A 26,484-nucleotide genomic window follows, 5' to 3' on the forward strand; every position below is an offset into this window, starting at 1 on the left:
AGGAGAGACTGGTGCACTTCACAAAATAGATGGCATCATGAGGATAGAAATTAGGTGGATATATTGAAGCAACATCTCAAGACATCAGTCAGGAAGTTAAAGCTTGGTCGCAAATGGGTCTTCCAAATGGACAATGACGCCAAGATAAATTACAAAGTTGTGGCAAAATGGCTTAAGGACAACAAAGTCAAGGTATTGGAGTGGCCATTACAAAGCCCTGACCTCAATCGTATGGAAAATTTGTGGCCAGAACTGAAAAAGCTTGTGCAAGCAAGGAGGCCTACAAACCTGACTCCGTTACACCAGCTCTGTCAGGAGGAATGGGCCAAAATTCACCCAACTTATTGTAGGAAGCTTGTGAAAGGCTACCCAAAACGTTTGAACCAAGTTTAAATTGTTTAAAGGCAATACTACCAAATACTAATTGAGTGTATGTAAACTTCTGACCCACTGGGAATGTGATGTGTGACGACCCTCCCACTCTGTCTGCCGTATTCTCTCTTTGTTCTTGTTTCCTTATTAGGATGCCGGTGGGCGGAGTTGGGAGGGTCGTCAGCTACATGGGAAACACCTGGGCCCGGTGTCTCCCAGGATAAATACACCACTTCTCCATTCATGGTGTAGACTCTCTCCATGCAGACACCTTTATAGATTTTGTTGTGTTTCTTGGTGGTTTTTTGGTTGTTTGCTTTAGCATCTTTCAACACCCTGCATTATCACATTCATGGATGCAAAACACTCACTTACACTACTGATTACTGATTACACACACCATGGTATATTATACCTAGTTACTTTATTTAATAAATATATATTTTGTTACTCCTTATCTCCACGTTGTCTCCCTTTTGTTACGGGCTTTGAGCCGGTTCGTGACAGATGAAATAAATAAATAAATCCTTCTCTGTACTATTATTCTGACATTTCACATTCTTAAAATAAAGTGGTGATCCTAACTGACCTAAGACAGGGAATCTTTACTAGGATTAAATGTCAGGAATTGTGAAAAACTTAGTTTAAATGTATTTGGCTAACGTGTACGTAAACTTCCGACTTCAACTGTATGTATATGTGTCAGTGCATTCTGATACTCCTCATACTTTTCTCATTCGTTTGAGAAAGAGAGAGATGGGGGGGAGGTAGAGAGGAAGAGGGGGATAGAGCTGGAGAGGGGTTGAAAGAAGGATAGAGAGTGAGCAGGAACGAGGGAGACAAAAATAGACAAATGGAAGAAGAGAAAGAGAGACAGATACCTAACCAAAAGAGAAATACATGGACTTAGTACAGACAGACACACAGACAGGGAGGGAATGTCATCAACAGCTCTTCTCGTTGTCTTATCTGCACCTGCTGTCACAAAGCTGCTCTGTGTTTTTCCAAAGACACGTGGCCTGCAAATGTGAGCAAGTATACCCTAGTCCCCATCAGACCTTTATCCTGCTATCAATATCAGGAAATAGATAGCTTCTAAATCTCTCCATGGCTGTGCGTGTACATGTGTGTATGGTCTCCAAAGCCTTATCCATCTGCTACTTCAACAGAACTCACTCCGCTGCGTGAGATTGATTGTACTCTGCTATGTGTACGTCTTTAAATGTGTGTGTGTGTCTGAAGTCGACTATGTGAACTGGAGCGGAGCTGGAGCGGAGCGTGCCCAATTTGACTGGAGCGTGGAGCGAGATTCCCAAAGGATGGAGCCTCGGCCTTCTCGCCCGCTCCAATTTCACTACAGTAGCGCTCTCTTCACGAGCTCAGGCATGCCCACCCCAGCACGCATTTGTAGTCTACTTGTGTGCTGCTATAGCCCCTTGCTTTAGCTACTGTCATGGAGTTTGCTAAATATTTTCATAAAGAAACTGATAAAACACACAGGTGCTAAATCAAGGTGACATACAAAGATGATGACCAAGAGCAAGTGAGGGCGTGCAGTGATGTAGTGTCCACAACTAAAGAATCATTATAGAATCTGAAAAGACACTTATCAAATCAAATGTTATTTGTCACAAGCACCGAATGCAATAGGTGTAGACCTCAGTAAAATGCTTACTTACAAGCCCTTAAGAAAAAAATAAGTGTTAACTGCATTGTTGGTTAAGTATTTACTAAATAAACTGAAGTAAAAAAAATCTATAATTAACAATAAAATAACAGTAACGAGGCTAGATACAGGGGGTACCGTTAGAGTCAATGTGTGTGGGCACAATTTAGTTGAGGTAATTGCGGTAATATGTACATGTAGGTAGAGGTAAAGTGTCTATGCATAGACAATAAACAGAGTAAATTAACAGCCATTTGATTAGCTGTTCAGGAATCTTATGGCTTGGGTGTAAAAAATTTTTTTTTAAAACACCTAGACTGCCACCGCCTGGTGTAGAGGTCCTGGATGACAGGAAGCTTGGCCCCAGTGACATACTGGGCCGTACAAATCACCTTCTGTAGTGCCTTGCGATCGGAGGCCGAGCAATTGCCATACCAGACAGTGATGCAACCAGTCAGGATGTACTCAATGGTGCAGCTGTAGAACCCCTTGAGGATCTGATGACCCATGCCAAATCTATTCAGTCTCATGAGGGGGAATAGTCATTGTCGTGCCCTTTTCACGACTGTCTTGGTGTGTTTGGACCATGATAGTTTGTTGGTGATGTGGACACCAAGGAACTTAAAACACTCAACCTGCTCCACTACAGCCCCGGCGATAAGAATGGGGGCGGACTCGACCCTCCTTTTCCTGTAGTCCACGATCATCTCCTTTGCCTTGAGCATGTTGAGGGAGAGGTTTTTATCCTGGCACCACTCTGCCAGGCCTCTGACTTCCTCCGTATAAGGCCGTCTCATCGTTGTCGGTGATCAGGCCTACCACTTGTGTCATCAGCAAACTTAATAATGGTGTTGGAGTCGTGCTTGGCCATGCAGACATGTGTGAACAGGGACTACGGGAAGGGACTGAGCACACACCCGAGGGGCCCCCGTGTCGAGGATCAGCGTGGCAGCATGGGAGGTATTTAGTCCCAGGCCCTTAGCTTAGTGATGAGCTTTGAGGGCACTATGGTGTTGAACGCTGAGCTGTAGTAAATTAATAGCATTCTCATGTAGGTGTTCCTTTTGTCCAGGTGGGAAAGGGCAGTGTGGAGTGCAATAGAGCTTGCATCATCTGTGGATCTGTTGGGGCGGTATGTATGCTCACAGTACACGTCCTGGTAATCCATCTGGCACTGCGGCCTTGAATGTTGACCTGTTTACTCACATCGGCTACGGAGAGCGTGTCACACAGTTGTCCGGAACAGCTGGTGCTCTCATACTTGCTTCAGTGTTGCTTGCCTCGAAGCGCGCTATCCCGAAAGCATGATGGTTCGCTTACGTGCCCATGCTAAAAGAAAGGAACAAGGTGGGTAGATAACTAAGTGGGTGTCATTGTACTAAAGTATTTATAAACAAAAAATGTGATCTCTGAAACGTTTAGTTATATTTTCGTTCTGTTATCTATGTAACAGGCCATGATAGATTTTGGTCCAATAGGCCTGGCCTATTCCCACGTTCAAGGAGCTTTCCGTTTTGATTATTTTATTTTGCCTAAACTTTTAGGCCTACGTATAAAAAAAATAAAAAAAATTTAAAGTTCCTTCTCTGCATCTCTACCCAGAGTGGCCAAAAGGGTGTTTAGCATCCCCAGTGGCTCTGCCAGTGTAGAGAGGATATTCTCCACTGCTTGCCTGCTCTCCAGACACCATTCCATGAGCATGAAGCCACAGACTGGCCAAACTCGTGTTTCTAAAAATGAATTCAAAAAGGCACTAAGTAATTTTTTTGTTTAACTTGTATTTAATTCTAAGTCACAGCGTACAGTATATGCACAATTTATAGAATTATTTAATACAACGAAATGTTGATTAAATGCTGAGCTCTTTAGGTCACTACCAGCCTATTGTGTCGCATTCGCAAATGCTTCAATGTATTTCTTTGCAGGCTATAGCCTTGAAAGAATAGACAAATAATTAATTTTCGTTCCTTCGTAGGCTCCCTGTCTGGCTCCTGACCGATTTAGAGCATTTATATGCTGTTTAATATGACATGTAGCCAATTTGAAATGATATTCGCTTCTTAAAAATTCACTTTTTCATGTTTATTCAAATACTTTTCATTCAAATCCACATGGTTTGGTTTCAATACTTAAAAATCAATTGGTAGGTCCAGGTAGTCACAAAAATAGATGGGTGTTGGTTAAACTGTGTTTTAATGAATGGAACAAATTTGGAGCAAGAGTTTTTTTTCCTGTGAGAGCGGAATGGTTTTTAGCAGAGCGGTAGGAAAGGACTTGAAGCGCCAGAGCAGAGCAATGAGCGGGATTTCCAACCGCTCACATTGTCTGGTGTGTGTGTGTGTGTGTGTGTGGCAGGCCTATGTCCTGAGAAGTATCGTGACCAAATGACGTCATCACACACTCCCTACCTACTGTGCTCAGCACGCTTCACTGTAACCGGTGCATACTGCAAAGATAATCCAGCACATTATTGTATGCTACATGCATAGCAATCATATACACACTCTGTGCTCTGCTCACCATGATGGTTAAAAGCAGGGAGCCTTCAGGGCCATTACATAAGGAGGGAGGGGGGGGGGGGGGGTACAGAGAGAGAGAGAGAGACACAGACCACTTCTTGCTATTTTTATCAGCACAGAGAGCATCCAAATATCACTAAATCTACAGTGCCACCCACAGACACAGACCAAGTAGAGGAGAGTATAACGGTCTGTAGCTCCAGTCTCTGTTAAAGTCATTAATAGGAAATAGAGACAGAATACCATTGAGTGCCACTCAAGCCACAGAGACAGACACAGAAACACGAGAGCCTCCGTCACTGTTTGACTTAGACTTCAGTGTGGCTTTTGACATTAATCGATCAAAGTCTGCTGCTGGAAAAACTTGTGTTATGGCTTTACACCCTCTGCTATATTGTGGATGCAGAGTTACTTGTCTAAACAGAACACAGAGGGTGTTCTTTAATGGAAATCTCTCAAATATAATCCAGTTAGAATCAGGAATTCCCCAGGGCAGCAGTTTAGGCCCCTTGCTTTTTTCAATTTTTACTAACGACATGCCACTGACTTTGAGTAAAGCCAGAGTGTCTATGTATGCGGATGACTCAACACTATACACGTCAGCTACTACAGCGACTGAAATGACTGCAACACTCAAAGAGCTGCAGTTAGTTTCAGAGTGGGTGGCAAGGAATAGGTTAGCCCTAAATATTTCTAAAACTAAAAGCATTATATTTGGAACAAAACTCACTAAACCCTTAACATCAACTAAATATTGTAATAAATAATGTGTAAATTGAGCAAGTTCAGATGACTAAACTGCTTGGAGTAACCCTAGAATGCAAACTGTCATGGTCAAAATATATTGATGCAGTAGTAGCTAAGATAGGGAGAAGTCTGTCTATAATAAAGCAATGCTCTGCCTTCTTAACAACACTATCAACAAGGCAGGTTCTTAGTTTTGTCGCACCTCGCCTACTGTTCAGTCGTGTGGTCAGGTGCCACAAAAAAAGGACTTAGGAAATTTGCAATTGGCTCAGAAATGGGCAGTGTTGCTGGCCCTTGGATGTTCACAGAGAGTTAATATTAATAATATGCATGTCAATCTCTCCTGGCTGAAAGTTGCGGAGAGAATCTTCATAACTACTTTTATTTATGAGAGGTATTGACATGTTGAATGCGCCGAACTGTCTCTTCACAGTCCCCAAGTCCAGAACAGACTATGGGAGGCACACAGGACTACATGGAACTCTATTCCACATCAAGTAACTGACGCAAGCAGTAAAATTAGATATATATAAAAAAACACCTTACGGAACAGTGGGGACTGTGAAGCAACACAAACATTGGCGCACACACACACACACGGATTTAGTGCTGTAGATATGTGGTAGTGGTGGAGTAGGGGCCTGAGGGCACACAGTGTGTTGTGAAATCTGTGAATGCGTTGTAATGTTTTTAAAATTGTATAAACTTGTGCTGGACCCCAGGAAGAGTAGCTGCTGCTTTGGTAGCAGCTAATGGGGATCCATAATAAATACAACATACTATCACTAGCAGACATTTCCACAACCAAACACACACACACACCGATCGTAAAGAAGATCATGGAACATACTGCACACCTCCAATTCACTGAACGTGTCAAATGCTGTGTGGGTGAGAGACAACATGCTGGATGAGCACAGTCCCTACTCTGAGCACAGCTAAACACGACACAATATCATTAGGCTATATGTACGTCACTCATTATACCTATCAGTAAAACTATGTACCTTCGGACCTGCATGAACATGATCCATACAGCTCTATAGTGTACAGTAATGCACTGAACTGAATGTGAGCTCAAAGAGAAGACTCTGCATGTGGCATTCATACCACAGCTAAATGAATGGCAGCATATTGAAGCACTATTGGAAAGAATGAAAAACATCCTGGATTAGCTAAATTAAAAGTGGATAGCCGTTCATTTAGCTAATGGACCAACCTCAATGGACCAACATCAATACAGTAATTTAGCTCAATAAACAACAGCCTCCTGGAACATAACAACCTCCACACACACATCAATAGCCAGTGTGTGTGGTTGAAAGACAAAATGCCATATTAGCAGTACAGCTAGTAGGGCATGGAAATTGCCAGGGACCTAAAGATTCAATATTATCATGATACGATTTGTATTGTGATTCTCATGATTCTATATGTATCGCAATTCGATACTGCGATTTTATTGCGATTCGATGTTCCAAACACATTTCTCACCATATGTCTGTTGCAGAGGGACAAGAGAACATGAGAAAACAAGTTGTATTCATCAGTCAGGGAAATACATAAAAGTGCAAACTATTTAAAAAGAAGATGGAGAATAATACCAGAGTTTTGGCTCAGGTACAGCAGACTAGCGCTAGCTAGCGCTTATATACATATATATATATTTTTTTAATCAATACTTGGAGTCAAAGTACCAATATAATACTGTCCAAAAATAATATTGCGATAGGTAACTATGCATTTTCCCCCTGATCGTTCAGCAGGGTTGACTGTGTTAGGCTATTACACACACACAAACATGTATTAGGCAAGTGCAATAAGAGTGTGTATTACACACAAACATGTATTAGGCTAGTGCAATAAGAGTGTGTATTACACACACACACACACACACACACACACACAATGATGTGCCCACACACACACACACACAAATATGTCAATATACTATAGAGGACCAGCAGACGTATACAACTTCAGGGACAGTATAAGAAGATGACGATAAGCAGCAACTTACATAGTTCACCTAGAACGTACATGATCAGACACAGCTGGACACCTCTTCAGTACCACCACAAAACTACAGTTAACGTTATTAGAGTACTATATTTTATACGGTTCCATATGCATACAAGTCACATACTAGTCTACATGCATAAGATATCCTACAGACTGTCCATAGCAGTGACCATCACTGGGAAGATAAGAAACCATGGAATTTAGAGAATGTAGGAAAACTGTCTCAACAGAGGATGATTGACATTGCGCAGAGAAAGAGAAAAGGATACTTGGCATTCTTACCATACATCGATCACGATGCTGGCGCGTTTCACTATCTGCCTGCAGCCTCTCTGATGCGGTCACGGTTATTCACACACACTCGGCTGTGCAAACAAGACACCGAAAAATACACACACACGCACACAGTGTTCTCTGGGATTAATACATATGTGCACGGTCATATACACACACAGTCTTGTAGGCTCACAAGCTTGCTCCCTGCAATAAAAATGCACACACGCATGTATGAGAAGGCTGACAGACAGCATCAGCGAGAAGCGTGTTGCGATGACCTTGGATTTTCCAGTTTGCGCTCCCAATCGCTCAGTCTCAAGAGAATGACGCTGATTTCACACACACGCACACACACCTCCCATCCAATCACAATTCACACACAAGAGAGGGGAAGAGAGAGAAAGGGGGGGGGGGGGACAGCTCTGCACCTACAGGGGTTGTGAGGAAGAAACCCTCCACCCACTCACTCTTATGCTCCCTCGCTCCCTCTCTCCGCCCTCTGCCTGCATCACCCCCCCCCTCATCCACCATCAGTCTTTCCATTTCCTCACTTACAGAAACCCAGCTTAAAACCCCAAAGAGCAAGCAATGCAAATGTAGAAGCAACACAGATAGTCTATTATTGAACATGCAACTCCTGTAATGAAGCCGCTAATAAAACGTCATTTTCAGACATTTACCAAAAATGCAATTCTCAGGAAAACACAGTTGTAAACAGAACACCTAACGTGAGCGCTTCTGGGATAGAGATAAACATCTCCATTAGAAACTCCCTTAGGGATCTCATAGCAACAACTAGGATGGGTTGCTAATATGACTAGGATTGTGCCTTTGGCTTCTGGACAACGTAAGAAAGTTTATACGAAAACCAATAGAACAGGAGAGAAATCTTGGTTAATGGCATGGGGAAGTATTTTTAGAATAATTTCTTCCACGTTTCTATGGTTGGATTTTGACTAGACTACTTTGAAGCAAGGTAAGACACGCCTCATAATTTGAAGTAAAGTAAAACATTCAGGTTTCAGACAATTATACTGCCTCAAGCTGACATTGTAGTGGTGGGTGACGCACTGACTGCCTGCCTATCATTGTCTATAACCCATGGCGCTCTTTAATTACGAGTTCAGATAGAGAAATAAAATTAGTAGCTCCATTTAAATTGTGGCCATCTAAACAGTAAACATGGGATTGCATTTAGAATTGTTATTTGTTGCGCATTGACTGGGCCTATAAAAGCATGTTTCACTCCATTACTAGCTTTTTGAGGAGCTACTCTCGCGCTGTCTGACATGTGGTAGGCTATTCCGCTGCTCAAACTAGGCTCTGCATGATGTGCGTGTGTGATTAACAAGATACATGAAGACTAGGGATGCACGATATATCGGTGAACATATCGGAATCTAACAATATTAGCTAAAAATGCCAACATCGGTATTGGCCGGTGTCTAGTTTAATGCCCCGATGTGCAAAACCAATGTCAAAGCTGACGTGCATACCTATATAACGTAGGTACATGACGTAATGACGCCACATAAAATTTTGCGCTATATGTGCAACACAGCATTCCTAACCTAGCCCACAATGTCTGCTGTGTGGATCGAGCAGTCAACAAGTCGAGCAGTCATTTGAAAGAGGAACAAACTTTCAGCGAACCAACTCAAAAGGTGAAATCAATTAAAGCCAAGATAATGGAATTCATTTTCCTTGACAATCTACCGTTCTCTGTTGTGGGTGATGTTGGCTTTCGCCGACTGGTCGAACACCGGTACACACCACCCAAGTGCGCTATGTTTCAGATGTTGCCCTACCGGAGTTACACAGTGATAGCGTCGCTGCTATTAGCTTCATGACATACATACAATGGTTTGGGTCTTTGCATGTCAAAAAAGATACAGTAGCACTGTCAAAGCTGTACAAAAAAGTCTGCAAAAAAGCAAAACCGGCCACGAACGATCTGTTTACAATACCACGTTGGTAATAAAGCATCATTTGTTTGACCGCAACTTCTGGGGTAGCTAGCTTTAGCTTGGTACCTAGCTAGCACCAATACAACCAGCCTGAAAACAATGACCAGTAGAACCTGCAGTCATTTTCATTATTCTTAGCAATGATTTAGGAATCCTTGTAAGTATTAGCTAGTTTGCCACTTGTTGTTCACCTATTGAAATTGAACTTCAATTCATGAAAATAAATAGCTAGTCAGCAACTTAACCCTGTTGCCTAAAGCTAACGTTATAAGCAGCCAGCTAGCTTCCTCTGGCTAGTAAGGCTCGACCGCACCGGGTTATGGGTTGTGAAGCTAGCCACAATAAGGATTAGGCACAATAGTGGAATTTGAGGATTGCCTTCAAAATAAAAGTATGTCATTGACAGTAATGCAAATTAATACAAATAATAGAATTATGCCATAGTTTTATTTTGAAGGCTAACCGCAAAGTCCACTATTGTGGCTAAACCTTATTGTGGCTAGCTTCACATAGATGGGTCCGACCACCATTAATCAAATAAGAACTGTCTTATAAATTAGGGTTATTTTAGATGATGACACCTAGCTATATAGTTAGCTAGCTAACCATAGCTACTGAAACAGATGTGTTATTTGACACGTCAATTAGTGTTATTTGACATGTATCTTTTTTGACATGCAAAGACCCAAACAGCGTTCCATAGAAATCTTGGTTGAGAATGAAACAACTGAACAAATGAACAACGAAACAGCACAGCAAGTAAGTGAAAAAAATAGGTTTTGATTATGCTTTACTGGTAATGGGGAAATACGTAAATGCCAACAAAATAACTTTTTGGTCAGTGTGGTGTAACCTTAATTTAACTAGGCAAGTCAGTTAAGAACAAATTCATATTTACAATGACAACCCGGACGAAGCTGGGCCAATTGTGCGCCGCACTATGGGACTCCCAATCACGGCTGGATGTGATACAGCCTGGATTCGAACCAGGAACTGTAGTAACAACTCTTGCACTGAGATGCAGTGCCTTAGACCGCTGCGTCCGTGTGTGTGTTACTATTTAACTGTACTAGAATGCTTAAAAGGCCGTTAAAATTGTGAATATCTGTATCGTTTGTTATGGCAAGGAAAATATCGGATATAGGTCAAAAATGTCATATCGGTGCATCACTAATGATGACTAATGAAAATACACATTCGCCAATTTAATTCCACTAAATTATGACAATTAACCAATAGACCGATAAGCATGACCAGTCAAATACATTTTGGGCGGTTAACCGATTAACATGCTTTTTACATTTATATCATAAACCATTTTTTAGAAAATCATGATGAAAGTGGCCATTTTAAGCCTTTGAAGACCTACAGCATAGTCCTTATAGTGTGCTCTCAAATATGGAATGTCTAGATTCTGAAATACTATTTTTCAAATACATTAGTATGAATGTCTCAAAACAACCCTTTTTTTTTTATTTATTTTTTTATACATTATATTGTTTGAAACAATATACTCTTCAGACACACAACATTTCCATAGTGGCTCTCTGGTTCTTTTAATGATATGACCTATTTTTCTTTTACATAGAAATGCATATTATAGGTTATAAACCAATCACAGCCCTCTTTAGGATTGCACATTCAGCAAATCACCAGCACAGGGAGTTCCCTTTGAATCCATTTACCATTCACTGTGTTGGTGGTTCTCATAAAATGGATCAGAACTTCAAAATTAGCAGAGAGCCCACTCTGGAAATGTGATGCACTTGTAGAGTTTACTGTTCCAAACAATACATCTTAAAATGAACATATTCAAAAAGGGTAACTTTTAGATATATTAATATTGTACCTGATTTTTTTTAAACTGCCCAGGTAAACAAGAAGAGAGTGAGTGTGGAAAAAGGCTGAGCCACAGTGAAACAAAAAGACAGTTGTAGGAGGAGAGAAGTGGGAAGAGAATAGAGGAACAGAGAAACAGAGAGACAGACACAGAGAGAGCGAGGTGGAGATGGGACCTCTTACCCCTGCCAACGCGATGATCCAGGAGGAAACGACAGTCCAGTGTCAGCCTCCGAGAGGCCGGGACTTCGGGCACAGGCAGTGGCATGGTGGGTACACACACACACACCGGCTCACACACACTCAAGCACACAGCCAGTCTCTCACACACAGAAGCAAATTCTTGCACAAAAACACACACTGATACGCTGGAACACATACAAACACATAGGCTAGGCTATATAAAATCAAGTTCCAATGACAAGACAAAAAAATTACTCACTAGTCTTGCATACAAATCAGTCCTGTCGTAAATCTACACAACCGCTCAGAGCCTCAACCAAGCCTGTAGTGTCACTGACAACACTAACTAAAGACTGTTCATTTCTTAACACAGAAACACACATATCCATAACCCACCTTGTCAAATCCTTAACACATGGATTGACCACTAACAACACGCCCTTCACACATACGCACCAGCTTAAACCTCAGCAACAAAACACCACACACACCCTCCATAAAGCTCCAACCAATGTGAAGAATTTCACAGAAACACACTCACACAGCCCTTATGGCCTCTGCCGAAGACAACTTGTGTCTCCCTCAGAGTCTCTGTCTTGTGTTTCTTCTTCAGCTAGTGGAGGAGCTAACTGAGAGAACAGCCTGGGTGCCTTGGCTTTCAGTGCACTATGAGATTAGCGATTAGCCCCTTCTATAGCTGCTCTGCCTCCCTCTCTATCCCTCTCTCATTAATAAACATCTCACTAACACAATGGGCTTCACTATCCACCCTCTGTCTCTCTGTGTGAGAAAGAGAGGGAGGGAGAGAGAACAAGCTACATTGCTAGCTGTTTGGGGTTTTAGGATGGGTTCTTTATAGCACTGTGGCATCTGCTGATAAAAAATTAAGCCCTTTTTATATTTAACTAGGCAAGAACAAATTCTTATTTACAAAGACGGCCTTTCGGGGAACAGTGGGTTAACTGCCTTGTTCAGGGGCAGAACAACATATTTTTACCTTGTCAGCTTGGTGGTTCGATCTAGCAACCTTTTGGTTACTGGCCCAACCACTAGGCTACCTGCCGCCCCTCTCATAAATACATTTGATTGATTGATTGATCAGAGGCAGCCTTTCAGCTACTTGGCGAGAGGTTTGCCAGCAGACACCAACGCTGGGGAAACGTCTGGAAAGTTATCTTTGCATACACTGAACCTGTACACACACAGACACAAATACATACACACTAGTACACACACAACCTATCACATACGAGTGACAGGGGCACCTCCTTGGGTGATTCACTGAAGACTTTGATTAAGCAGCTCAGGGACTTTTCAGCCTCTGCAGCAGTTCAGCTTAGAAATGACCTCCACTGCATTCAGGATGCATAACCCTCTTGTGTACTACAGTATTAAAGTTATTGGGGAAATTGCAGATATTGCTTACCAGTCATGTTCAATATTCGTCACCAGGCGTCGTTGTTCTCTACGAGCTGGTTCTGTCTAATCCAGTGTAGAGGTTTAGTTGGGAGAGACCCCCAAAGTAATGCTTTTCCGGGGGCAGACACAAAAGGAAAACCGCAGGATATCCTTAGGCCTGTGAAAAATGTTGTTAGGTTAACTAGTAGCTAGGTTGTACAGTTGGCACATTAGGCAACTACTGTAAGGAAATTATTGTTAAACATTTGCTATATGACAATCTGCCTTCTCTGTCCATAGGCTGTTTACACATGCACATTCTCACTGATGAACTGTCAGCTAAGCTAGCTAGCAGTTACTCTAACTGGTAACGTTAACCCATGTGTAGCTAGCTAGCATTTTAACAAGTAGGCTGGCCAGCTAGCTAGATTATGATTAACTAGAACCAACCACTTTATTAGCTAGCTACCTGACAGCATATTCGCTTGCAAAACAATTGACGTGAGATAGCTAACATATATTGACACATACGCTAGCTAGATAACGTTATCTAGATGCTGCTGCTAGCCATCATTTGTCAGTTAGCTAATATTTTCCCCTCTTGACACCAAGTAACTAGTTAATATCAAAGACAGTACAGTAGGTTTGGAAACTCTGCTAATATTGTTCACGTCAATTTGCAAGCACCACGTTATTTTAGCAGTAGTTTGCTGAGCTTGCCACAACAACAGCATTCACACATTTGGCTAGCTAAGTAACGTTAGCTAGTTAATAACGTTAGCTCGAGCTGGCTCATTGAATCACTCAAAGACAACTACAATTGTGAATGAAGAAGTGGTCGTAAAAAACGTTCTCACCGTGGGTTGACTTGAGATCATGAAATTGATGACTTGCCGAAAAGTATCCCTAACTTGCTGTCCAGCTGCGTTGTCTATCTTGCTAGCTAGCTACCGTTTTAAATCCCCCGTAGCCTGAATTTGAAGAAGGGTCCACCCAGTTCATCGTGTCAGACAAAGTATACAGTCAAATTCTGTATGCATCCTTTCCCCAAACCGCTACGCACGCTCGAGCTTAGTTTACAAGAACAACGTGCACGTATTGGAGCAGTATCCTTGACATTCTTGACAGATGTTTTCAAGTCATAAATGGCTTTTTACAACAAAAGTGTAAGATACATTGATAATAATGTAGATATTTAGCTAGCTGTATTATCCTGCAGCCTAACTAAGCATATTATTCGTTAGTTTTTTCTTGAACTTGTTTAATTGTCTATCATAATATTTAGGATAAGAAAAATGCAATTGCTTTAGTTAATCTAATATTTATTTGGGCTGAACTAATCAAATGTGTATATGTCTGACTGAATACTGAAATACTGTATCTTCACTGGACCTTGGATGACGCACCACATCACTGACGGTACCATGATTGTTATTCCAGCTGGGGGCAGTAGTGGGTTCAGCTGCTTCTTCAGCTGCTGCTGCTGCTGCTTCTTCAGCTGCCTGCTGCTGCTTCTTCAGCTGCTGCTGCTGCTGCTGCTGCTTCAGCTGCTGCTTGCTGCTGCTGCTTCAGCTGCTGCTTGCTGCTGCTGCTTCAGCTGCTGCTTGCTGCTGCAGTAGAGGTGGATAATAAGGATCCAAAAACACATAACACTTCCATAATACATTACTGCTTAGTAACAGCATAGTAACTAATATAGACAGATATAGATATAGACCAATACTACACTCCTCCCCCATAGCTTTTAAATCACAGAGAACAAGGTAAATACATTAGGGAAATATTAATGCAATATCTGAACAATGCATTCATAAACATTTGTCAACTACTGGTTTGAAGAAGACTTTCCAGAGCCCAGCGCAAATCCAGGGGATTATTCTGCCTGGAAGATGGAATTTGTGTCCTAATAACTAGCCCAGGTAATGTCCTTTTTCTTTCCTTTTATTAAGTAAATGATAGAAGAATTTGTATGTTTAAGATAATGACTAAAGTATTCCACCCTGAAACCATATAATTGTATGAAATGTGTTAGTCATAATACAATAATGTGTGTGACTAGGCCATTGTGTTACTATTTCGCAATATGAGCTGGGTATAGTTGAGACATTCAAGGACAACTGAACTGTCGACTGGTGATAACGGTGAAACTAATAACTGGAAAGAGGCCTCCCCACCCTAGGGAGGTGAAAAACTGTTAGAAATGGCTAGGCTTGCAGAAGGGTGATTAACAATGTATGTGAACATTGGAAAAATACAGCCCACCTTAAGAGAGGTGGAGTTTCTACTGATGTGAGTTAATTTGTGTGTGTGTGTGCTATAAAAAGATTGTGTTCTCATTTTGAAGACAGAACGCTCTCTGAATAAAGAACTGATCATTGTAAGCTGGAACTCCGTCTGTTTCATTCAACCAGTACGTTACAAACTCTGGGTTACAGACTGAGTAGTTTATTAAAGTTGAGTTCAACCATTGAGATAGCAAAATTCTCGTGACAGTAAAGGTTAAATTAAAAACTAACAAGTGTTTGTTTGTTTTACTGTTCATTACCACCTCCTGAAACAGCTCAACTCACAGGTCAAGCTTTTGAGGTGCCCTTCTCTGTCTAACAGGATATCTCCGCTCCTCCTGGGCTTCCGGTGGTGGGCCAGGTTCGGGTGGAAGGTCAGGTTTGGGTGGAAGGTCAGACTCTGTCTCTCCCGTATGTCCACAGTCAGGAGAATAGTCCTGGGGGTCATTATTGTTCTTGTTCTCTCGGCATGTCTCTGCTTGGGCGTTGGGCTGTAGCAGATGATCCACATGAACGTTGACATGGCGATGATCAACTTGGAATTGGTAAGTTAAAGGTCCTCTGCGTTGCAAGATCACACCTGAGTTCCACAGGCACCTGGGGTGTCTGAAGTCACGTATCATCACCCTCTCTTTGTGTCTGTCATGAGCTTTCTTCTGCTATTGCTGGTGCTTTGCCACAGTGTTTGACAAGTCTGATTTCAACAATGTCAGGCGGGTACGTGGTTGGAGTTTCGGAAACAGTTCAGCTGGTGTACGTTCCGTTACTGTGTGTGGTGTGTTACGGTAAGGAAACAGGAAATGGGGAAGTTTTTGGTGGGTGGGCACAGACTGATCCTCGAGTCTAGTCCAGGCCTTCTTAAAGGTTTGCACGGCTTTCTCCGCTGCCCCGTTTGATGCCAGATGGTAAGGTGGTGACAGTATGTGCCTTATTCTGTTGTTCTTGAGAAACATTTTGAAATATTTCGGCGTGAAAGGTGGGCCGTTGTCCGAGACAAGCTCCTTGACAGGTCCAAAGTATGCGAACAGGTGTCTGAGAAGATTGACGGTCTTCTCAGCTGTGGTCAGTTGAGTAGGGAATAATTCCATCCACTTGGAATAGACATCGACGACAACAAGGGAGTTTTGCTTGTCAATCTCAGCGTAATCCACATGGGTGCATTCCCATGGTGTAGCAGCCCAGGACCATGGATGGAGAGGTGCAGCAGCAGGCTTGTCGCAAGCAGCTTCACAGAGTGAGCAGTAACCTACATGCTGCTGAATGTCCTGATCCATTCCAAGTCACCACAGATAACTGCGATCGAGCGTTTTCATTCGAGTGATCCCTGGATGTACCTCATGCAGGTCAGATAGCAGTCTCCTCTTGAATTTGTGAGGTACCACCACCTTTGATCCCCACAGAACACATCCTTGATCAGTAGACAACTGGTCTTTCTTGTCGATGAATGGACAAAGGTTTTGTTTACGAAGGTTGGCCAGACGGCCAATGTTAAGTCCAAGACTTTTGAAAGCACTGTTCGGAACAGGCCGATGAAACGGGGGGAAAGTTTACGGGACTCCACCCTTACCAGTTGCTGACTCCAGGTTGTTGGGTTGGCGGAGACTAGGCAGCGAAGAGTCGTTCCTAAGTTCTGGTTGGCCCGCTCCGACTGGCCGTTGGACTGGGGGTTGAATCCGGAGGACAGGCTGGCCGAAGACCGAATGAGCGTGCAGAATGACTTCCAGAACCGGGACGAGAACTGCGGACCCCGGTCGGAGACCATGTCCACCAGGTGTCTGTGGATCTGAAAGACTTGCTGCACCATAAGCTGGGCCATCTCCTTGGCCGAGGGTAGTTTGGGGAGAGGAATGAAGTGGGTGGCTTTAGAAAACCGGTAAACCACAGTCAAGATGGCAGTGTTGCCCTCAGATGGAGGGAGACCCGTGATGAAATCCAGGGATATATGGGACCAGGGACGGTGAGGGACATGCAGTGGTTGAAGAAGACCAGCCGGAGCTTGCTGAGGAGTCTTGTTCTGTACACAAACCGTGCAGGCGGCGACAAACGTGGCAACATCCAGAACCATAGTAGGCCACCAAAAGCGTTGTCGCACGAAGGCCAGGGTTTGACGGGAGCCCGGGTGGCAGGCAAGCCTGGAGGAATGGGCCCACTCCAGGACCATGGAGGGGATAGCGTCAGGCACAAACATCCGGTTACCTGTCCCCCGCCCCCAGGGTTTGCCTGGGACCGCCGTGCCTCCCGGACCTGTTTCTATATACCTCAGTTGAGTGCCGTCGCCAGGCACGAGGTGGGAAGGATGGTCTCGGGCTCCGGGGTGGTAACCATGGGGTTATAGCGGCAAGACAGGGCATCCGGTTTGACGTTCTTAGATCCCGGGCCGGTAGGAGAGGGAAAAGTTGAACTGGGTAAACAGCAGGGTCCATCTCGCTTGCCTGGAGTTGAGGCGCTCGGCGGTGCAGAGATACTCCAGGTTTTTGTGGTCGGTCCACACAATAAACGGATGTTCCGCCCCTTCTAGCCAGTGTCTCCATTCCTCCAACGCCATCTTCACCGCTAGAAGCTCCTGATTCCCCACATCGTAGTTCCTCTCTGGGGCGTTGAGGCGGTGGGAGACGAAGGCACAGGGATGCAGCTTAAGGTCCAGGGCAGAACTTTGGGACAGGACAGCCCCCACTCCGACATCCGAAGCATCGGCCTCAACCACGAACTGACAGGAAGTGTCAGGAGGAAACAGGATAGGAGCAGTGGTGAAGCGGTGTTTGAGGTCCCAGAACACCCGGTCAGCGGCAGAGGACCACGTGAATCGAACCTTGGTAGAGGTGATTGCAGACAAGGGGAGGCCAGGGTGCTGTAACCCTGGATAAAGCGGTGATAAAAGTTGAAAAACCCCAGGAAGCCTTGCAGCTGCACCCTGGAAGTAGACGGGGGCCAATCCACCACTGCTCTCACCTTCTCGGGATCCATCTGGACACTCCCAGCAGAGATGATGTAGCCCAGAAAGGGAATAGTGGAGCGATGGAACTCACAAGCCTTAACAAATAACTGGTTCTCCAAAAGACGCCGGAGAACCTGTCGGACGTGGAGCACGTGTTCTTGGGGGGAGCGGGAGAAGACAAGGATGTCATCAATGTAAGCGAAGATGAACCGGTTCAACATGTCGCGGAGAACATCATTCACCAGAGACCCTGGAACACGGCAGGGGCGTTGGTGAGGCCAAAGGGCATGACCAGATATTCGTAGTGGCCGCTGGCCGTGTTGAAGACGGTTTTCCACCTGTCCCCCTCTCGTATCCGCACCAGGTGGTAGGTGTTTCGTAGATCCAGCTCGGAGAAAACAGTGGCCCCCTGGAGTGGCTCGAAGGCCGAGGAAATGAGTGGTAGCAGATAACTGTTTTTCACAGTAATGTCATTGAGTCCCCAGTAGTCAATGCACTGGAGCAGGGTCTTGTCCTTTTTCTCCACGAAGAAGAACCCTGCCCCAGCCGGAGAGGAAGAGGGACAGATACATCCTGCAGCTAGGGAGTCCCCTATGTAGGTCTCCATAGCCTTGGTCTCTGGTCCCGACAGAGAGCAAATGGTGCTAGGGAGAAAGTCAATCCCGCAGTCATAGGGGAGGTGCTGCAGAAGCGAAGTGGCCCAGGACTGGCTGAACACCTCCTGGAAGTCCTGGTACTCCGCGGGAATGGCGTCCAAGGACAGGTTGCGCCGACTTCAGACAATGGGCGTGGCAGAACAGACTCCAGCCCATGACAGCACTCGTAGACCACTTGATGAGGGGATTGTATCGCTGGAACCAGGAGAATCACAAAACCACAGGATTCTGGGGAGACTTGATGAGGAGGAATTGAATGGTCTCGCTGTGATTCACTGACACACATATGTTGATGGGAGGGGTGTTATGGGTGACCTCGACCTATAGAGCGCCCATCCAGCACTCTAACATCCATGGGAATGGAGAGGGACTGAGTGGAGATGTTCAGCTCGGAAGCCAGTGTGGCGTCCAAGAAGCTCTCATCAGCCCCAGAGTCAATGAGGACCCAGAGAGATTTGGACTGGTTTCCCCACAGCAGAATGGCACGAAAAGGGGTGTGAGTAATGGAAGCTGAAAAGTTTTTCCATATGGCCCACCAGAGTACTCGCTCCTACCGGTAAGCCTGGTCTTTTACCAGGCAAGAGGACACAAAATTACCAAAAGTCCCGCAATACAGACAACTCCTCGTGTTGATCCTGTGTTGCCGTTCCGCTGGCAACTGCCCAGTTCTGCCTAGTTGCATAGGCTCGGGAAACAGTGCCTTGTCCGTCTTCGGCGACTCACAAGAAAGGTCGGGAAACTTCGGCTGCTCTCAGCAACGGGACCGTCGGGGACTTCCAGGATGACTCGGAGGCGAGGTGGAATGCCTGGACGTGCGAGCGAAATTTAATTTCCTCTCCATACGCCGTTCCTGCAATCGCCCAGTGATGCGGATGGTCAAAGCGATGAGGGAATCAAGATCCGTGGGTAACTCCTGAGCAGCAAGCTCGTCCTTAACCTCCTCTGAGACGCCTTGCAGTAACATGTCGAACAGTGCTTCCTGGTTCCACGCACTCTCCGCTGCCAACGTGCGGAAATCCACTGCATAGTCGTCCCACCCTGCGGGTGTCCTGCTGGAGCTGGATTAGTTTCCGGGCAGCTTCTCTCCAGGAGAATGGGGCATCAGAAACCTTCCTCACCTCTCCCACGAACCCCTCCAGACTCACACATATGGCCCGGCTGTTGTTTCCATACGACGGTAGCCCAGGTGAGCCCTCCCAGACATCAGCATGATGAGATAGGCTATCTTGGAGCAATCCGAGGGGAAGGAGGATGGCTGAAACCCAAAAATGAGGGCACACTGAGCTAAAAACACCCGACAGGTGCTCGGCTCTCCATTAAAACGTTCCGGGGGAGGTAAACGGGGCTCCCGGGAAGGTGGAGTGGCCAGTGGGGCGGCGCTGCTAACCGCTGAGTTACTGAGGGGTGGTGGGGTTACCACCGTGGCAGGTTGCCCCCCAGATACCCCGTGGAATTGCTCCAGCAGCATGTCCAACACCATGTCATTTACATTTACATTTAAGTCATTTAGCAGACGCTCTTATCCAGAGCGACTTACAAATTGGTGGTCATGGTGCTGAGCTAACGTTTGGACCCCCTCCATAAGACCACAAAGCAATTCCTCGTGCCTACCAATGGAGATTCCTTGGGAGGAGATGGCATTGCGCAGCTGGCCCGGGTCTGCTGGGTCAGTCATGGCCAGTTCGTACTATCAGGTTTGAAGGTAAGACCCAGATGCAGACAACGTCGAATTAACAATGGTTTAATAATCCAACAGGGGCAGGCAATATACAGGTCAAGGCAGGCAGGTGTCAGTAACCAGAGGTGGGGCAAAGGTACCGGACGGCAGGCAGGCTCAGGGTCAGGGTAGGCAGAGGACAACGATCCAGGGGTGGGGCAAAGGTACCGGATGGCAGGCAGCCTCAGGGTCAGGGGCAGGCAGAGTCAGTCAGGCAGGCGGGCTCAGAGTCAGGACAGGCAAGGGTCAAAACCAGGAGGTCGAGAAAAGACAGACTGGGAAAAGCAGGAGCAGAGACAAAAAACGCTGGTTGACTTGACAATCAGACACACAGAGAATACAGGTATAAATGCACAGGGGATAATGGGAAAGATTGGCGACACCCGGAGGGGGGTGGAGACAATCACAAAGACATGTGAAATAGATCAGGGTGTGACACTTGCTCTTTAGTAGATGCTGTTTGCAAGTTTTGAATACTTCTTTGCATTGTTTTATTTGAATTAGTACATTTGTTATATTTCCTCCTTCCACCAGATGATATAGTCCAGGCAAAAACCAGTTGTTAGTTCTTAGGTTTTTAAGTTTCTAACCAAACAGGCTGGTCTTTCATTATTTTTGGATGTTTTTACACAGTCGCTAAAACTATTCATTCCACGTTGGTATGCTAAACAAATCATTGGCATCAAGCTAGCTAGCTAGCAGAGTTTCAATGATGACAAGAGACAAAACCTTCAATAAATAATGATTTAATAAATAATTTATAAATAGGCAACAAAAACATAAACAAATAATGATTTGATAAATTATCTTTAAATAGGCAAAACCCAGCTGATTGTCAAGTCTATACAGTTATGGAGAATAGCTAGGCTAACGTTACTTGGCTTTGCTAATTAGCTAGCCAACTAATGTTAAAGCTAACCCACAATCACATCAAGCAGCTGACATGAAAGAAAACTACAGTATGTGCATTTTCATTTGTTTTACCTTTGTTTTTATATATTGCCCTTTCTTTTAATATATCTATTATAATGATCGTAATAAATGAATTTGCCGCGCTCAGAGAAGCTGTCAGTCTTGTCACTTTCATAAGCAAGGCACAGTGGAGATCAAAAAATGTATTTCAACATGTTGCACAGGTCAGATAGGCACACAGCGAGGGTACAAATCCAAGAGCTAGGCAAGATGCATGGGGAAATAATGTATAGATATTTTTTTCCGAAGAAGATTAAGTTTATGAATGCCTGGCTGGGCTAAGGGACAGTGGATGCGCATAAACACTTGAAATGAAATTATGGCATTTGGTGGGAATTATCGTGAATAACTCCCTGCTATCAACCAATCATCATCCACGATTCAAACAACTGGTTTCTAATCATATATAATAGTTTTATGTAAATATTCTGTTCTATTTTTCAATATCTTAATGAGTGCAGATCAAGTTTTGATATCATTAATTGGATTCCTGCCTGTAAATTGATGAAAATCAGCGTTGTCAACAAGCTAGCTAATGCTAATTAGCCGGTGTGTGTTTTCATTTGAATTACACCTACTGACTTTGAGTTGTTTTTCACCAAAGTGACCCAAGAGGAGGCTATGCAAGCGGCGTTGGCAGTGGGAAAGTTTTTTGATTGCTCTGGGGGATACTTCTGAAGTAAGGAGTGGGCTGTACTCTGTGGGGAGATAAAACTTAATCACAGAGTCCCAGTACAGAGAATCTGCAGAGGACGGAGAAGCCCTAATGACATCGAGCTGCCTTCCTAACTGCCTGATCCGACCACCACCGCCGCTGACCATCTGGCTATGTACTTCCAGATCCTTTCATGACTACAGCCGCCCATCTGCTGGCGGCTTCAAGAAGCACTCAAATTACTTGTTGTTTATTTTCCTTAACAGTTTAAGAAAATAAAAGTTGAATGAATTATTACTGGGCTAGCCTAACACTGATCTCATGATGCACATCGCCTAAGATCGAACATAAAAAACATGAACTTGTTAGTGTTTGTATGGCCTTTATCTACTGTATATCAAGCCTCCATCTACAGGTTATCATCACGTTTTCTACCTGTGGCTGAGCAGTGTGTGTGTGTGTGTGTGTGTGTGTGTGTGTGTGTGTGTGTGTGTGTGTGTGTGTGTGTGTGTGTGTGTGTGTGTGTGTGTGCATTTGTTTGTGTGTTTATGTGTGCGTGTGCCACTGCCAACCAATCAAACCCTGCCCGCTCTCACTCTCCTTCGGCATGACCTCACCACACACACACCTTACACTGCTGCTTCCAGGCTCAGAAATAGCCCTTTGTTATCCTGCTGGGCAGCAGACTGTAAGCAGGGCTTGGCTCACACTTATAGGTCAGCTGGGGTTGCTTGGCCTAGGCTGGGGTGGGCAGGGCCAAGCTGGAATCCTGTGTATGTTAGAATTATCTGAATTACGGACAGCTCCAATCCCATTAGCAAATAGACCCTGATGCTAATCAACTCCCCCTAGAGCCCCTCACAGAGCCTGGGTCGCTGGGGGATCTGCTCCGCCCTGACCCCACCCTCAGAGAGTGGCAGCCTCGGTAGGCCTCCAGGGAGAGGGGGATTATGTTTTTATATGGATCCACATTAGCTTTTGCAGAACCTGCAGCTATTCTACCAGGTTTATACAAGTAATACAATAACAAAAATAATAGAAACAAAAAAAGAATGTGTATGTTAAAGTGTGTCTGTGTTCGTGTGTGTGTCCCCTCACAGTCCTCGCCGTTCCATGAGATGTTGTTTAATACGTTTTTTAAAGGTCATTTTCCTGTTTGCTTGGGTAATTGGCGATGGAAGGGAGTTCTATGCGATCATGGCGCTGCATAATACTGTGCGTTGCCGTGAAATCGTTTTGGTGTCATGTCTTGTGGTGTATGTATGTATGGGTGTCTGAGCTCAATCTTATTTGACTATGCAGACTCCGGCCTCCGAGAACTGGAGTTGCACATCCCTGATGCAGACAATCTGGAATTTTCATCACCGTAATATTTCTCTTAACAACTAGAAGAGATGCAGTTAATTTATCATCAACCCACAACCAAGGAAAGACTGGTATGCATGTTGTTGATGTTAGTTCTGTGTGCAGAGAAAGGTAAGGCGTACTGCTCTGTTTTGAGTCAGCTGCAGCTTTGCTAGATCTTTCTTTGCTGCAGTTGACCATATTACCAGACAGTAATCAAGATGGGACAAGACCAGAGCCTGAACAACTAGTACAGTTGATCTTTGTCTCAAAAAACGCAGAACATATTTTGACATACCGCTCCCCATCTTCACAACAACTTTGTCAATATGACTTGATAATTGACCATCCAATGTTATACCTAGGAGTTTAGTTTCCTCAACTTGCTCAGTGGTCACACCCTTTATGTACAACTCCAGTTGAGGTTTAGGTCTTAGAGAATGTTTTGAACTAAACACAATGCTTTTATTTTCAGAGGTATTTAAGACCAGTTTATTACCAATCACCCATTCTGATACTGATTGTAACTTCTTATTTAGATTTTCAGTGAGTGTGGAATCATACGCAGGCATACAGTGGTGTATAGTACTCGTGGACTACAGGAAACAGCAGAGGTAGCACCCCCCCCCCCCCCCCCCCATCCACATCGACAGGACAGTAGTGGAGAAGGTGGAAAGTTTTAAGTTAATCGGCGTACACATCACGGACAAACTGAAATGGTTCACCCACACAGACAGCGTGGTGAAGAAGGCGCAACAGGCAGAATGCTGTCAGGAGGTTGAAGAAATTTGTCTTGTCATCTAAAACACTCACAAACTTTTACAGATGCACAATCGAGAGCATGAGGCCGTATCACCGCCTAGTACGGCAATTGCACCGCCCTCAACCGCAAGGCTCTCCAGAGGGGTAGTGCGGTCTGGCCAACACTTCACCGGGGAAAACTTCCTGCTCTCTAGGACACCTACAGCACCCGATGTCACAGGAAGGCCAAAAAGATCATCGACAACAATCACCCAAGCCACTGCCTGTTCACCCCGCTACCATTCAGAAGGCGAGGTCAGTACAGGTGCACCAAAGCTGGGACCGAGAGACTGAAATACATCTTCTATTTCAAGGCCATCAGACTGTTAAACAGCCACCACTAACGTAGAGGAGCTGCTGCCAACATACAGACTCAAATCTCTGGCCACTTAAATAAATTGACTTAATAGGTATCACTAGCCACTTTAAATAACGCCACTTTAATAATGTTTACATATCCTACATTGCTCACCTCATATGTATATACTGTATTCTATACCATCTACTGCATCTTGCCTATGCCACACGCCATCGCTCTTTCATATATTTATATGTACATATTCTATTCATCCCTTTACATTTGTGTGTATAAGGTAGTTGTTGTGAATTTGTTAAATTACTTGTTAGATATTACTGCATAGCCGGAACTAGAGGAACAAGCATTTTGCTACACTCGCATTAACATCTGCTAACCATGTGTGTGTGACCAATACATTTTGATTTGATTTGATTAAACATACTTTAAAGTACTACTTAAGTAGTTTTTGGGGGTATCTGTACTTTACTTTACTATTTATATTTTTGACAACTTTTACTCCGCTACATTCGTAAAGAATATAATGTACTTTTTACTCCGTACATTTTCCCTGGCACCCAAAAGTACTCGTTACATTTTGAATGCTTAGCAGGACAGGAAAATTATCAAATTCACACATTTATCAAGAGAAAATCCCTGGTCATCCCTAATACATCTGATCTGGCGCACTCACTAAACACAAATGCTTTGTTAGTAAATTATGTCTGAGTGTTGGTGTGCCCCTGGCTATCCGTAAATTGAAAAAACAAGAAAATCGTGCGGTCTGGTTTTGATACCTAAGTATATTTTAGCAATTACATTTACTTTTGATACTTAAATATATTTAAAACCAAATACTTTTAGACTTTTACTCAAGTAGTATTTTACTGGGTGAATTTCACTTTTACTTAAGTCATTTTCTATGAAGGTATTTTCCTTTTACTCAAGTATGACAATTGGGTACTTTTTCCACCACTACAAACATAGTCATTCTAGCTTTGTGTAAGACCGGTGACAAATAATTTGTAAAAATAGAGAACGGTCCAAGGCAACTACACTGAGGGACACAGCACTGTACACATCTGCTGTTAGAGAAGCTTCCATTGAAGAACACTCTCTGTGTTCTATTGGATAAATAACTTTCCAACCATGTGATGGCAGGAGATGTAAAGCCATAGCAAGTGACTTTCTTCAATAACAATTTATGATCAGTAACATCAAGGGCTCATATCCTGCACATACAGTATGGCCTCATATTCTGTCACACCCTGATCTGTTTCACCTGTCTTTGTGATTGTCTCCATCCCCCTCCAGGTGTCACCCATCTTCTCCATTATCCCCTGTGTATTTATACCTGTGTTTTCTGTCTGTCTGTCTGTGCCAGTCATCCAGTGTTTTGTCTCAGGTTCTGCTTTTCCCCAGTCTCTCTTTTTCTCAATCTCCTGGTTTTGACCTTTGCCTGTCCAGTCTCTGAGCCCGCCTGCCTGACCACTCTGCCTGCCTCTGACCCTGCTTGCCGTCCTGTACCTTTGCCCTACATCTGGATTACCGACCTGAGCCTGCCATCCTGTACCATTTGACATAAATGGTTGCATTCATGAGTTTTATTGACAAAGAAGGTCTGCCATGAATTTATAAGAATGCTGTAAGTACAGAATGTTTTTTGCTCAGTGGAAAATTAATATCCAACTAATTGGTGACAATTGTGTGGTTTGGAGTGTATGACAGCAACTGTATGAGCTTATTATTGCCAAATGGAACGTCTGTATTGTTAATGGAAAATGTAATTCTTTGGTTGATGTTGCTTACTCTATCCAGAGACCAGTCAGTCCATG

At 44.1% G+C, this 26,484-nt stretch overlaps 1 protein-coding gene across 4 annotated transcripts in view; it reads right to left on the reverse strand.

Annotated features, from left to right (window-relative positions):
• LOC129825245 (protein EFR3 homolog B) overlaps positions 1–14,120 on the reverse strand; it is a 64,941-nt gene extending 50,821 nt beyond the window's left edge. The window contains exons 1-2 of one of the 4 annotated variants that reach the window (XM_055885176.1): positions 13,847–14,120; positions 13,018–13,167 (exon numbers count right to left, since the gene is read on the reverse strand). In XM_055885176.1, coding sequence (XP_055741151.1) covers positions 13,018–13,024 — 7 coding nt within the window. In that variant the 5' untranslated portion in view covers positions 13,025–13,167; positions 13,847–14,120. Of the gene's footprint in view, positions 1–7,608; positions 7,958–11,591; positions 12,962–13,017; positions 13,168–13,846 lie in introns of those variants that run through there. The other 3 variants (XM_055885177.1, XM_055885174.1, XM_055885175.1) reach the window with 3 other exon arrangements.
• Positions 14,121–26,484: the final 12,364 nt, after the last annotated feature.

The sequence above is a fragment of the Salvelinus fontinalis genome, chromosome 27 (assembly GCF_029448725.1).
Source record: "Salvelinus fontinalis isolate EN_2023a chromosome 27, ASM2944872v1, whole genome shotgun sequence".
NCBI lineage: Eukaryota > Metazoa > Chordata > Actinopteri > Salmoniformes > Salmonidae > Salvelinus > Salvelinus fontinalis.